This window comes from Oncorhynchus mykiss, chromosome 6 (assembly GCF_013265735.2).
Source record: "Oncorhynchus mykiss isolate Arlee chromosome 6, USDA_OmykA_1.1, whole genome shotgun sequence".
NCBI classification, from domain to species: domain Eukaryota; kingdom Metazoa; phylum Chordata; class Actinopteri; order Salmoniformes; family Salmonidae; genus Oncorhynchus; species Oncorhynchus mykiss.
In genome coordinates, this window is record NC_048570.1 from 8,843,523 (window position 1) to 8,858,774 (window position 15,252).

Consider the following 15,252-nt stretch of genomic DNA (forward strand, 5'->3'; position numbering starts at 1 on the left):
CACTCACTGCACATCAATGCCCCTGGGAGAGCTATGAGCCATGATGTTGTTTCAACAACAAACCATCACTAGAACAAACTATATTGAGCCCTTAATATTGGCCAAATAGTTGCCTTAAGCAATAATTTTTATATTGTGTGTATTTAAATTTCATCATTACTAGCTTACACTTGTTTTAAGACCATGCACTGTATATGCCAACAATACACCCGTCACCTCATTAGGACATGATACGGTTGTTCCTCCTTTAAAAAGTTGAGGCGTAAGCTTGAACGGTGCCGCAGAATTCTATGGCACGTTATTTACGGTGTGAACCACCGGCACCATTAAATGCTAGTGAGTGCTAGTTTGACCACCAGAGGGCATCTTTGAAAAGCATTTGGTAGCCTTCAATAATGGCTGTACTTGGGATTGCGAGCACGCGGGAGACCAGGGTTCAATTTCCCAATTGGGGAGGGGGACTTGACTGGTTGTGTGTCTCTGTGTGATAATACTATCTATCTATCTATATCTATATCTAATTCATTAGATTAATATTATGGTGTTTCTATTCCATGGAATAGAAAAGAGCCTCTGGGTTTCTGTTAGGATGGAAGGAAAAGATGGCACTGTACAACGTGAAGGTCGGGAGGACAGTACTGGTCTATTTAGCTAAAGAATCCAGCGTCCTGCGGGAGACCGGGGTTCAATTCCCCGACAGGGAGGAAGTCTGCCCTTGTAAATAATAATTTGTTCTTAACTAACTTGCCTAGTTAAATAAATCATATTGCTTCTGACTTCAATATGCTCTTTAATTAAATAAGACCTACACCACATTACTTAACACTAGAGAGACTCGTGTCACCTACGTTAGGCCTACAGTATATAGAAAAATATGACGTGACTCTCCGCCAATAATTACATAGAGGATTGGAGGATATTTCTGTAATTCAGTGATATTTATTCCCATAGTAATTCATTATGGATCCATAACTAAACAAACATTTGCATTTTGACAGACTATTTTTATCATTATTTTATTAAAGCATAAAGATGCCATTATTAGTTATATTGTTTTAGTTTGAATGTGCAGACAGGCACTGAGAACAGAGGGAAAGTTTCCTTAGTCAACGCCATTATTAATGCAATGCCCCTTAAAGTGTCGCTATTGTGGCAGGGTGGGGGTCCTTCCCCAAGGGCTAGGTACGTCTTCTGTGCGCGGCTCTGAGGCCCATTCCGTGCCCTCGTGCCTTGAACCTTGAGCACTTTCAGTGGATACAGCTGGAGAACTGCAAGGCAATCCCCATTGTGCGCCACTCGGGAGCCATGACCAATACGACCAATACATATTGTCCTGCTAATAACAGATCTGTGAGAATATCCAACGGGCTTTTATATAATTCTAAATTAATAATAAAATCAGTTTGTTTAAAACATATATTTTTGGAGATGATTTGGTTTTCAACTAACATACGAGTGAGAAAAATGCAATTTTTGAACATGGGGTGAGACATTGTTACTAATTTGTAAATAAAGCCTGTTTGTTATTTAGAATAATTTATTTCTGTTTTTAGAGGGAGAGAAACCAAAAATCGACAGTCTCATGGGTCTCCCGGTCAAGGCCAGCACGGTGTTGAACCAGCATCTGTAGCAAGACACTGTTATGCAGTGTCTTAGACCGTTGGGCCACTCAGGCACTGTACAACATGACTGATCGGGAGTGGGCTACAGTAAAACCAAAATAATCCTAACAAAATGAAAGAATAAAAATCTTAGTGTAACAGTTTCAGTAAGTAATACTGAAGTCGTGCACAATCATCAGTTTCTATTTAGGTGTATGTCATTGTCAGAGACACAATAGGACCCAAAATCATAAATCAGTGATCTAACTCCCCCTTGTGGTGGTCTGGAGCAAAGAAGTGGTGACGCAGGGTACCGTACTAAACCCCGAATTACCTCCAAGTCCCGCGGCGTAAGCTCTCAACTTTTAAAAGAGGGAACCACTGTATGCAGCAGACTAACTGGGCGTACTGCATTCACTCCACTGCAAAACTAGGGCCTGGTCTGGTATCGCATTTTATTACAGCGCTGCACGGGTTTCCATAAGATTACAGAAACAGTCATTCCAACGGCGCCTGGTATTGCAGACCCAACAAGGCCTCTGTGTAGGTCGGTATGTGCGCTCCACGCGGGCACTGTCCAGTGTTGAATAAGACACCAGGCTAATTTTGCCCGGGAAATCCATCTGACTGAGAAACAAAGGGACTCTGCTGAAGAGGAACAACTCTCTCCTTTGTCCTCGACTACACGCACCCGCCCTTCTGTTCCTCTTCTCATTCAGGTAGAATACAAGAGGAAGACAATCGCATGTATCGACCCTGTTTTACCATCTACTTCCACCATTCAATGGGAGAGATATTAAAAAAAAAGGGGGATTGTTTTTAGAGTGGGCTGCCTGAATGAGTGCTTCATTGGGATCTTTTGCACAGCTGAACAGTCTCTGTCCATGTTTCTTCCATGGGAAATCAATGATCAGCCATTTATGTAGTGTGAGCTCCTCCTAGAGGTCTCCTCCTGCTCTCTCAATTCCTCAGACAAGCACCATGTATCAGAGAACCCATTGACAACCTTCAGACAATCCCCAAACAACCATCTACCAGCAGGTCACAAAGCGGGATGGGGAGGACAGGGAGTTACAGAGCGAGAGAGCTAACATTTGGGATTCGACTCGAGATCAACTTTGCTCGTGAAGGTAACTCGACGATAAGGTTAGTAGAATGTTAGTCAAAAAAAGATGACATGTTGTGATTATCTGCAAGGAAAACGTGGCTCTCACATGCCAGCCACCAATACAGATTGTTGGTAGAGGACCTAATTGCTGCTGGTCTTGTCATGCAGAGCGTTGGGCCAGTAACCGAAAGGTTGCTAGATCGAATCCCCGAGCTGACAAGGTCAAAATCTGTCGTTCTGCCCCTGAACAAGGCAGTTAACCCACTGTTCCTATGCCGTCGTAAATAAGAATGTGTTCTTAACCGACTTGCCTAGTTAATTTTTTTTAACCATTTGCTCCCTTGAAAAATAGACATTGGTCTCAATGAGTCACCCTGCCTAAATAAAAAAAAGGTTATTTTTTCATTTTTGTTGTTGTTGCTGCTCCTTTCCAGCATTTCAAGATAGTGTTCAACACTCAGACGACCACAATGTCTGAGATACCTCTTTGGACAACCATAATCAGGGAAACATAACACTCATGAGGAATATAGATGATGCAGAAGAGAAAGAACAGAGGAAGGTAGGATGAAGAGCAGCCAAAATGTCTGGATTAACCCCCAGAGTCTAGTGGTCCCTCGCTAAAGAGGTCTGGATTATTCCCCCAAAGTCTAGTGGTCCCTCGCTAAAGAGGTCTGGATTATCCCCCAGAGTCTAGTGGTCCCTCGCTAAAGAGGTCTGGATTATCCCCCAGAGTCTAGTGGTCCCTCGCTAAAGAGGTCTGGATTATCCCCCAGAGTCTAGTGGTCCCTCGCTAAAGAGGTCTGGATTATCCCCCAGAGTCTAGTGGTCCCTCGCTAAAGAGGTCTGGATTATCCCCCAGAGTCTAGTGGTCCCTCGCTAAAGAGGTCTGGATTATCCCCCAGAGCCTAGTGGTCCCTCGCTAAAGAGGTCTGGATTATCCCCCAGAGTCTAGTGGTCCCTCGCTAAAGAGGTCTGGATTATCCCCCAGAGTCTAGTGGTCCCTCGCTAAAGAGGTCTGGATTATCCCCCAGAGTCTAGTGGTCCCTCGCTAAAGAGGTCTGGATTATCCCCCAGAGTCTAGTGGTCCCTCGCTAGAGGGGTCTGGATTATCCCCCAGAGTCTAGTGGTCCCTCGCTAAAGAGGTCTGGATTATCCCCCAGAGTCTAGTGGTCCCTCGCTAAAGAGGTCTGGATTATCCCCCAGAGTCTAGTGGTCCCTCGCTAAAGAGGTCTGGATTAACCCCCAGAGTCTAGTGGTCCCTCACTAAAGAGGTCTGGATTATCCCCCAGAGTCTAGTGGTCCCTCGCTAAAGAGGTCTGGATTATCCCCCAGAGTCTAGTGGTCCCTCGCTAAAGAGGTCTGGATTAACCCCCAGAGTCTAGTGGTCCCTCGCTAAAGAGGTCTGGATTATCCCCCAGAGTCGAGTGGTCCCTCGCTAAAGAGGTCTGGATTATCCCCCAGTCTAGTGGTCCCTCGCTAAAGAGGTCTGGATTATCCCCCAGAGTCTAGTGGTCCCTCGCTAAAGAGGTCTGGATTATCCCCCAGAGTCTAGTGGTCCCTCGCTAAAGAGGTCTGGATTATCCCCCAGAGTCTAGTGGTCCCTCGCTAAAGAGGTCTGGATTATCCCCCAGAGTCTAGTGGTCCCTCGCTAAAGAGGTCTGGATTATCCCCCAGAGTCTAGTGGTCCCTCGCTAAAGAGGTCTGGATTATCCCCCAGAGTCTAGTGGTCCCTCGCTAAAGAGGTCTGGATTAACCCCCAGAGTCTAGTGGTCCCTCACTAAAGAGGTCTGGATTATCCCCCAGAGTCTAGTGGTCCCTCGCTAAAGAGGTCTGGATTAACCCCCAGAGTCTAGTGGTTACTCGATAGAGGTCTGGATTATCTCCCAGAGTCTAGTGGTCCCTCGCTAAAGAGGTCTGGATTAACCCCCAGAGTCTAGTGGTCCCTCGCTAAAAAGAGGTCTGGATTAACCCCCAGAGTCTAGTGGTCCCTCACTAAAGAGGTCTGGATTATCCCCCAGAGTCTAGTGGTCCCTCGCTAAAGAGGTCTGGATTAACCCCCAGAGTCTAGTGGTCCCTCGCTAAAGAGGTCTGGATTATCCCCCAGAGTCTAGTGGTCCCTCGCTAAAGAGGTCTGGATTAACCCCCAGAGTCTAGTGGTTACTTGCTAGAGGTCTGGATTATCCCCCAGAGTCTAGTGGTCCCTCGCTAAAGAGGTCTGGATTAACCCCCAGAGTCTAGTGGTCCCTCACTAAAGATACAGCAGACTAGGGGCTCATTTGATATGTATAATAATGATGTATAAACTATGAGTGTGAGCATGTTTCATACAGGCTGCATGTACACCAAATGGGTTGGTGTGCGTAGGCCTGAACGTCCTGCAGTACGCCAATGGCTGCTACAACTAGATATTTTTATAACAGTTTTCTTTTTTGTTGATTTCCCCCCTTTGAGGGGGAACAGTGGTGGGAACACAATGAGAAAACAAGGGGCCGCTTCATCCCAGCCAAGACACAGGATTAGGTGTGTACACACACACACACACGTGTGTTCTGAGGGGAGTCTCAACAGGCGACTACTATTACATATACCTAGACGAGGAATGATTCCCAAGGATGAATCGATAAAACCCAAAATAATCTTGCCTGCAGCCTAGTGGAATCCAAGTTGTTTTCATCCCACTCTCAACATCGTTTAAATAAATGTCACCCACCACACCTCCCATTTGGTTTACAGGCTTGTCAGTCTCCACGGTAACTGCCAGCTAACAGCCCACCTTCCCTCTTCGCTCCAGGGTGAAGTTTGCCCTAGATTGCAGAGCATGGTCAGTTGAATCATTTCCCTGCTAATGGTTAAAGTTAGGATTGGGGAAGGGGAAGCTCAACCTAGGGGGCACTGGTGCAGACACTCTGGGGACCTGAGTGGACTGCTACATGCAGTAAGTTAGTGCTTACCAACGTCATCCCCCCCGAGCCATTCCCCCTATGGGTCTTTTCAGCATGACCACAGCCAACTTATCTAATCAACTAAATCATGAATCAGGTGAGCTTGTGTCAGAATAGAACTAACAGAACAGATATTTGTACATCATTTAAATCTTGTTGAATGTCAGGCAGGCCCTGAGGACTGGGTTGGGAAACACTGGTCTAGGTAATGCCATCCTTAAAACTGTCATCCTTCCTCCCCCAATCTCAGAACGGCTACTGGATTTGGTTCAGGGGGAAGTGTTGAGATGTTTGACATAATGCGAATGGCAAGGCCCTGCTATGTGGATTTTTCATTGTCTCTTCCCTATGGGCCAGATGAACCCGTTCCATAATGTGATAGATGCCACAAATGCCAGGTGCAGACCTCCCCGTGGAAAAAAAACAGCACATCAGAAGAATTGTTCGCTCGTATCCCCTATTTTCCCAACAGACGTATTTAGTTAGGGAAGTTGGTAAAAATTACTCACCCCAATTGGTCCACAAGGTCCCAGAGGACGTTGGGTGTGGGCATGAGAGGTGAGCCGTCGTACAGAACCACAGAGGCCCCTATGGCCAGCGACGTCACCAGCCAGTTCCACATCATCCAGCCCGTCTGATGGAAACAAGAGGGGAAGGGACTGTCAAGAAACACCCAGGATTCCCTCTGCATCCCACCCTCATAGGCCCATGGTAGGAATGCAAAGAGAGCATATTTGTGGTGTGTGTGTGTGTGTGTGTGTGTGTGTGTGTGTGTGAGACACGTACGTGATTGTGTCTGTTCGGTAAAAATGTTTTGCTACCCTTCTATGTGTAAGGAATGAATTCCACTGTGATTTCTCTGGTACCTCTGTCAGTACGTGGCTGTCAATTACATTGCGGTGAGGTTGCACTTTTCATCAGTCTTGACCTTTCCCCAAAGGTTTTCAACCACTTGACAAACAGGATTCTAACTTCAGCATCCTGTGTGTTTGTGGTCTTTGAATAAATAAATAATATTTTAATTTTTTAAAAACACTGTCTGATTGGTTAGTTACTTGTCAACCTGTATTCAGACTGGCAAAACAGGTTGCGAATACTTTTTTTTTGGGGGGGGGGGGGGTTGTCATTGGGACGTTTTGTGTTGACGACTTGATCAGGTTATAATGGGATGTTTTGTCAACTTGTGGTTTTAGCGACGACAGGAAGACGTTTTGATCTGACAAGATGACTCACCGTGGTGTAGTAGATGACGACGTCACTGCTGGTCACGTTGCCATGGAGAACGTGCTCTTTTAGATGCTGGATAAGAGTCCCCTACGGGGGAGGAGAGAGACAGAGAGTTAACATGACAAGCAACAGATACAGATATCCCCCCCCCCCCCCCCCTCTTCTGGTTATCTTGACCTCTGGCTCCCTCGAGTAATTAGTTTGTCTTAGTTATTTTAAGCAAACAGTGAGGTCCTGATTGCTCTGGAGCAGCTTTTCATCAAGGATCTCTCTGTACTTTGCTTCGTTCATCTTACCCTCGATCCTCACCCAGTCCCTTCCGCAGAAAAACTTCCCCACAGCATGATGCTTCACTGTAGGATTGTGCCGAGGCACATCCCTGTCTCGGAGCTCTACGGACAATTCCTTGGTTGTGTGCCTTTCCAAATCATGTCTAATCAATTAAATTTAACGCAGATGGATTGAAATCAAGCTAAATAAACATCTGAAGATCTGATCAATGTAAACAGGATGCAACTGAGAGCTCTATTTCAATTTTCAAAGCAAAGGGTCAGAATAGTTAAGTCAAACATTTCTAAAAACCTGTTGTTCGCTTTGTCATTATGGGGTATTATTGGATGTATATTGATGAGGACTTTAAAAAAAATCTATATATTTTAGAACAAGGCTGTAACGTAAAAAAAAACACATTTGAAAATGTTTCTTTCAACCAATCAATTGGTCAGACGACTGTCGGTTGATTAATATATAGATTTTTAAAGTTAGGGACAGCCCTAAGCTAAATAACAAACTAAAGAAGCTAGCCAGCTACCTAACCCTGTTGCCCCAAGCTAACGTTATAAGCAGCTGGCTAGCTTCATCTGACTAGTGTGGCTTGACCGGAACAGGTCCGTCCATCATCAACCAAATACGCACACAATTTTAGATGATGACACCTACAGTTGAAGTCGGAAGTTTACATAAACTAGTTTTAATGACTCCAATCTAAGTGTTTCAACCACTCCACAAATTTCTTGTTAACAAACTATAGTTTTGGCAAGTCGGTTAGGACATCTTTGTGCATGACACGAGTCATTTTTCCAACAATTGTTTACAGACAGATTATTACACTTATAATTCACTATCACAATTCCAGTGGGTCAGAAGTTCACATACACTAAGTTGACTGTGCCTTTAAACAGCTTGGAAATGTCCAGAAAATTACATCATGGCTTTAGAAGCTTCTGATAGGCTAACTGACATAATTTGAGTCAATTGGAGGTGTACCTGTGGATGTATTTCAAGGCCTACCTTCAAACTGAGTGCCTCTTTGCTTGAAATCATGGGAAAATCAAAAGAAATCAGCCAAGACCACAGCAAAAAAAACAATTGTAGACCTCCACAAGTCTGGTTCATCCTTGGGAGCAATTTCCAAACGCCTGAAGGTACCACATTCATCTGTACCAACAATAGTACACAAGTATAAACACCATGGGACCACGCAGCCGTCATACCACTCAGGAAGGAGACGCATTCTGTCTCCTAGAGATGAACGTACTTTGGTGCGAAAAGTGCAAATCAATCCCAGAATAATAGCAAAGGACCTTGAGAAGATGCTGGAGGAAACAGGTACAAAAGTATCAAAATCCACAGTAAAACGAGTCCAATATCGACATAGCCTGAAAGGCCGCTCAGTAAGGAAGAAACCACTGCTCCAAAACTGCCATAACAAAGCCAGACTACATTTTGCAACTGCACATGGGGACAAAGATTGTACTTTTTGGGGAATTGTCCTCTGGTTTGATGAAACAAAAAAAAGAACTGTCTGGCCATAATGACCATCATTATGTTTGGAGGAAAAGGGGGGGGGGGGGAGGCTTGCAAGCCGAACACCACCATCCCAACTGTTGCGTCTTTGGCTATGCCGGATTAAGTGATGACATGCTATTCTATAAAATCCTTTCGCCGTAATTAATATTACCCAATTGAGGTAATCATGTAAATGTAATTAACTAGAGAGTCGGGGCACCCCAAAATAATATTTATAGAGCTGTTATCTTCCGAATAAACTAAAATAAACTAAAATAATATTTTACATCAATAGCAGTCAATATTAATCGTCATCTTAATTCAGTCTCAACTAAGAATTTACAACTTTCAGATATCTGCACGAACCCTGACTAACAAGTTGAATCAGCAATACAAAATTGGGTTTAATTATTTATTTGCTAAATACCTAACTAAACACACACACAAATAATTAATCATAACTTGATTACAAATTACGTCATAAAGGAAAAGGTCCCTAGCGGGCGGAACAGATATGACAGCTGGTTACACAAAAGAAAAGGGGCTGGGTTTGAGTGAAAGAGCGGGAAGACTGAGGAACAAAGGAAGAAGCTGTGCTATTGTAAATACAGTATCTTATGCATTCTAAATTACCGGCCATTTGGAAAAGGAAAACGCTATAAATATTTACGCTGAGCTGCGCATCAGTAGGTTGGTGGTAGATGGAAGGCCGTGTTGCCAAACCGAGTACTTTGTCCTTTGAAGAAAGTCTCTGGTGGTCACTTGGATACGTTGTAGTAACGTTGTTGTGTGATAGGTGGGATACTCTTGTCTGTTCCTTCCTAACCCTCATTTGCAGCTGCTGTTGCTAACTCAACGGCTGGGAGGTATCACTTCTGTAGTGAATAAGAGTTCAAAGTTCATACCATTCGCAACCAAAGCTCACGCTGATGTTGGCTTCGTTCTGTAGTTATCATCTGAACCCTTCTGACATTGGACAGTTATCCTCGGAGGTTTATTGTCGTCAAGGCTTTATATAGGAAGGGAGAGGAGGGCGTGTTTGAAAAGTTTTATAACCCATGCACTAACCCCTGGTCCAGTAGGAGTGCCGATCTAGAATGAGGTGTCTTGTCCATATCATCTGGTTCATTATGATCTAAAAGGCTAAACTGACCCTACAGTAGATCAGCTCTCTACAGGCCCTGGACTGAGAGGCACCTCTCTGAACTGACCCTACAGTAGATCAGCCCTCTACAGGCCCTGGACTGAGAGGCACCTCTCCAAAGTCGCTAGCTCACTTTTCTACTACATAAACGTACCACGTGCGTCCAAACAAGATTGCCTGAGAGTGTCTCGACATGTTGATTTTCCTTTCCTGAACATTCCAATATATTTTGACAAACACGTCAAAGTCTTTCCTTAAAACAAAGAGATCGTTGGCATCGTTTAAGCAGCGGTTAGTCAAATTATGGAAATTTAGATTTAAAAAAAAATATTTTTCAGTGTGTGTAGCCTAAATGTCCCAGTCTGGGAAAATAGGCTAGCTAATAATTTGTCAGTGCAGCCCTCAACGTTCCTACATTGTCCTTATGATAGCCTGAGGAAGAACAAAATAAAGAAAAAAGTTGACATCCCTGACACAACGAGACCCCTCTGTCTCTAATCTAAGTGTGCATTGGCAGAAGGACTTTTGGCGTTTAAGTGACTGTGTGAGTGCCAGGGCCGTTGGAGCCGGAGGGGGGGGGGGGGGGGGGGGGGGTAAGTAATTACGAGATGAGGAGAGAGGGATGAGAAGTGTATGCGGAGAGCGTGCTCCGATGCCTGATTTGTGAGAGAGATGCCATGCCTCTTCTCTTGTTTCCATAGCGGGCGATGTTTGAGTTTGACAGCATTCCTAACAAAGCCTAACAAGGTGCCTCTAGTGCCAGTTTAATTGCCTGTGCTGGCGGGCACCACCAGAGTCGAATGCCGCATAACTATCTAATTATCCGGAGAAGGGGTGGAGAGGAGGGAAAGAGAGCGAGAGAGAACGAAGAGGAAAGGAAAGAGGACGCAGAGGGAGGGAGACAGAGAGAAGCTAAAAGTGGTGTAGAAACCCTCAAACACACATGGATGTCTGAACTAACCAGTGAACTTAGTGGGGGGGGGGGGGGGGGGGCAGGAAATGTCAATTGTTTCACCCCTTGAAGGCTAAATGATTGTGAATTAGACATACAGTACACTCCAGTGTTTTTAAACAGCTCACTATAACTAAAAACCATCATCCACATTCATCTGCTCCAGTCTTATTTCATCCATTTTAAAATGGTGTTGTCTACAGTTTATTTCCCTGTGTACAGAACTGATCCCTAATAAACATAGATCACACTTATGCTCAGATTAATACACCTCTATAAAAACAGGCCTTTATGTGACAAACAAACAGACCGAAAAAAAAAAAAAGAAAAAAAAATGTGGGAAAAGTTTGTCTGATGGACAGTTGCTGCCATCTGGTGGAAGAAACCAGGCCAGTGTTGTAGCCTATATGGAATTTGTAGCAAGGATGTTGTTTGAATGTTGTTTTAATTTAGAAATAATAACTGTTTTAAAGTCACACGGTGATGCACCCAACAATGCAGGATAGTTGCTTTGGTTTGGCATTTCTGCTGGAATGTTATTTATTTTCGGAATCCTACTTTGTGTTCCAATGTCTGTTGGAGTTCAGTGTGATGTGGGTGACAGAACTGGGTACAGATGAGGTCTGACCCAGCAGCCATATGCGTGTGTGGGTATCAGAGAGACAGCTGTATCTTACCCCTGCCGAGTGCACCATACACTTGGGGGATCCGGTGGTCCCAGAGGAGTACATGATAAACAGGGGGTGAGAGAAGGGCAGCTGCTCAAACTCCAGCTGAGGGGCCTGGTCCCCCTCCTTCCCTGTGGCCAAAAAGTCATCCAGATACACACTGGGAGGGAGAGAGGGAAAAAGAAGAGATGAAGACATGGTAAAAGAGTAAAACAGGAAGAGGAGGTTAAAAAGAGACAACTCAGATAAATGTTTAGCCCAAGTGGGAGAGACTGCAAGAGTATTAGTTATATTGAAGAAAATTAACATACCACAAACACTTCACATTAGGTAAACGAGAAAACACAGAAAGTACGTCCCAAACGGCACTTTATGTCCTATATTAGAGCACTACGTTTGACCAGCTCTCATAAAAGGGTCAACCTGACTCAGTCAGAAATACACACCTATTAGGGATCCTGGAAAGATCCGTGTCTTGTTTGCTTCGTACGTAGGGAATGACAACCACCTTCTGGAGATCAGGCAGTCCTATGAACAGACCGTGGTAGTGACATTATACACCCCATTACTAACCACACACACACACACACACAAAAGGACCCAGAAACAAGGCATTGCCCTACCTTTGGCCACACTGTGTAGTTTCTCCATGTGGTCGTGCTGTTTGCCGTTGTACACCACCGCTGCAACTGAGAAGATGAGTTTTGGCTGGATCTGAGAGAACCTGTCCAACACACCCTGGGAGAGAGCGAGAGAAAGCACAGATACAATGGATACATTTTTTGGGAAAAACTATTCATGCAGTTAAACAACGTGAAATGAAAAAAAATATATATAATATAGAGTAGATTGGTCAATTAGTCTAGCCAGCTATCATGGAAAAATTCAAAACCAGGCACGGGGTGCCCCCTGACCTCCAGGGTGCCCCCTGACCTCCCAGGGTGCCCCCACAGATGTTGTTAGTCACTCTCACTCAGCTTATGACATGTTAATATATTATCTACGGCAAAATGTGCAGAAATATTAGCTGTAGAAATAGAAAAAAAATAGTTCTGTAATGAAAATGCTTTAAAAAAAAAAACTCTGCAAACAGATCTGTGAACTTATTCAATTCTAGTTTTTAATCCTGGTGCGGAGTTAATGGGTAGTGGCTAATCGTATAGCAAATTTTTATTTTACCTTTATTTAACTAGGCAAGTCATTTAAGAACAAATTCTTATTTACAATGACGGCCTAGGAACAGTGGGTTAACTGCCTGTTCAGGGGCAAAACGACAGATTTGTACCATGTCAGCTCTTGGATTTGAACTTGCTTTCGGTTACTAGTCCAACACTAACCACTAGGCTACCCTGCCGCCCTAATAGGCTGTGTGTTTGTAGATGGCCTGAGGTGAACGAAGCTACAGCAACCAATGTGATAATGACTGGGGTCATTTCTACTGTTCTCCACAAAGCATTAAGAGTTGTTAAATTATATATACACATTTTTTTTAAAGTAAACTAGCTTAAACTATTTAGAAATAAGATTTAAAAATGTTCTCCTCAGAGAAGGCCAACTAGACATTCTCTGCTCCTGTGTGGGATATTTTTCTCCCTGTTTGCAAACTAGTAATTTCTTATTGATATTATCAACAAGTGCTCTTCCTTATTCACCTGGAAATTCCTATTCCACACAGTCAGCTAGGGAACTGTGATCCAAGTAATTCGAAACGGCAGTGAAAAACTACAAATAGACAAGACTCTTTAGTATTACATACAAGCCAAATCTAACGTGCATTTTGACGATGCTGATGTGCTACACTGCTTGGTGTAGAAATACTATTTTCGCCACAAGGGGGCAGTAAAAGATCATACAGAGACAGTCCCAAAAGTACTGTATATCCAACTAGGGGCCATAACAGAGCTAACTAACAAACAGAGCCCGCCCAGGAGCCATTAGCAAGACGAACAAAGTACTATTCCTGAATTAGAGGAAACCCTCACCTGCCCATTAACCATGACTGCTGACCTAGACCCTCTTACACCCCCTCCCTCACGTCCCCGTGGTCAAAAGTGGTGGACTGGACGGGGGAATAGGGCGCCGTGGTGGACTGGACGGGGGAATAGGGCGCCGTGGTGGACTGGACGGGGGAATAGGGCGCCGTGGTGGACTGGGCGGGGGAATAGGGCGCCGTGGTGGACTGGGCGGGGGAATAGGGCGCCGTGGTGGACTGGGCGGGGGAATAGGGCGCCGTGGTGGACTGGGCGGGGGAATAGGGCGCCGTGGTGGACTGGGCGGGGGAATAGGGCGCCGTGGTGGACTGGGCGGGGGAATAGGGCGCCGTGGTGGACTGGGCGGGGGAATAGGGCGCCGTGGTGGACTGGGCGGGGGAATAGGGCGCCGTGGTGGACTGGGCGGGGGAATAGGGCGCCGTGGTGGACTGGGCGGGGGAATAGGGCGCCGTGGTGGACTGGGCGGGGGAATAGGGCGCCGTGGAGGACTGGACGGGGGAATAGGGCGCCGTGGAGGACTGGACGGGGGAATAGGGCGCCGTGGTGGACTGGACGGGGGAATAGGGCGCCGTGGTGGACTGGACGGGGGAATAGGGCGCCGTGGTGGACTGGATGGGGGAATAGGGCGCCATGGTGGACTGGACGGGGGAATAGGGCGCCGTGGTGGACTGGATGGGGAATAGGGTGTCATATAAGATGCAGTCGAGCTCATCCTTACGTTGACGCCAAAGTCCACAGATGTGGACGACCAGATGGCCCCGATGCTGGCCGCAGCCAACATGGCCTCCACCGCATGGATCCCATTGGGTAGATAGCCTGAGAGAGCGACAGAGAGAGGGGAGAAAGAAAGGAGAGGGGGAAAAGAGATGGTTTATTGTGGAGGGCATTCAAATGATCAATGTTACGATAACACGTGAATCCTTTCTCCGTCAGGAACACCATCTCCCTTGTTACTTGTGACTCACCAGGACACAAATCTAATATCATAGGGTGGAGAGAAACCAGCAGCTTATGGAACTGGATAAAGGACAGGTCGTGGTACAGAGAGCGGGATAAAGGACAGGTCGTGGAACAGAGAGGGGGATAAAGGACAGGTCGTGGAACAGAGAGGGGGATAAAGGACAGGTCGTGGTACAAAGAGCGGGATAAAGGACAGGTCGTGGTACAGAGAGCGGGATAGAGGACAGGTCGTGGTACAGAGAGCGGGATAAAGGACAGGTCGTGGTACAAAGAGCGGGATAAAGGACAGGTCGTGGTACAGAGAGCGGGATAGAGGACAGGTCGTGGTACAGAGAGCGGGATAAAGGACAGGTCGTGGAACAGAGAGCGGGATAAAGGACAGGTCGTGGAACAGAGAGCGGGATAAAGGACAGGTCGTGGAACAGAGAGCGGGATAAAGGACAGGTTGTGGAACAGAGAGCGGGATAAAGGACAGGTCGTGGAACAGAGAACGGGATAAAGGACAGGTCGTGGTACAGAGAGCAGGATAATAAAGTGTATAACACTGTGGGGCGTTCATTCTAGGAACAGGTAGTCATCCCCGAAAGAATCCAATAAGTGTGAAAATCAGAGAGCTAGGGTGCATCCTAAATGACACCCCTTTCCCCTATATAGTGCACTACTTTAGACCCCTTTCCCCTATATAGTGCACTACTTTAGACCCCTTTCCCCTATATAGTGCACTACTTTAGACCCCTTTCCCCTATATAATGCACTACTTTAGACCCCTTTCCCCTATATAGTGCACTACTTTAGACCCCTTTCCCCTATATAGTGCACTACTTTAGACCCCTTTCCCCTATATAGTGCACTACTTTTGACCAGAGCT

At 45.6% G+C, this 15,252-nt stretch overlaps 1 protein-coding gene across 1 annotated transcript in view; it reads right to left on the minus strand.

The window, feature by feature from the left end:
• Positions 1 to 15,252, minus strand: part of aacs (acetoacetyl-CoA synthetase) — a 57,641-nt gene that overhangs the window by 29,457 nt on the left and 12,932 nt on the right. The window contains exons 5-10 of the mRNA XM_036979351.1: positions 14,143 to 14,240; positions 12,057 to 12,171; positions 11,880 to 11,961; positions 11,443 to 11,593; positions 6,888 to 6,968; positions 6,164 to 6,288 (exon numbers count right to left, since the gene is read on the minus strand). Coding sequence (XP_036835246.1) covers positions 6,164 to 6,288; positions 6,888 to 6,968; positions 11,443 to 11,593; positions 11,880 to 11,961; positions 12,057 to 12,171; positions 14,143 to 14,240 — 652 coding nt within the window. The remainder of the gene's footprint in view (positions 1 to 6,163; positions 6,289 to 6,887; positions 6,969 to 11,442; positions 11,594 to 11,879; positions 11,962 to 12,056; positions 12,172 to 14,142; positions 14,241 to 15,252) is intronic.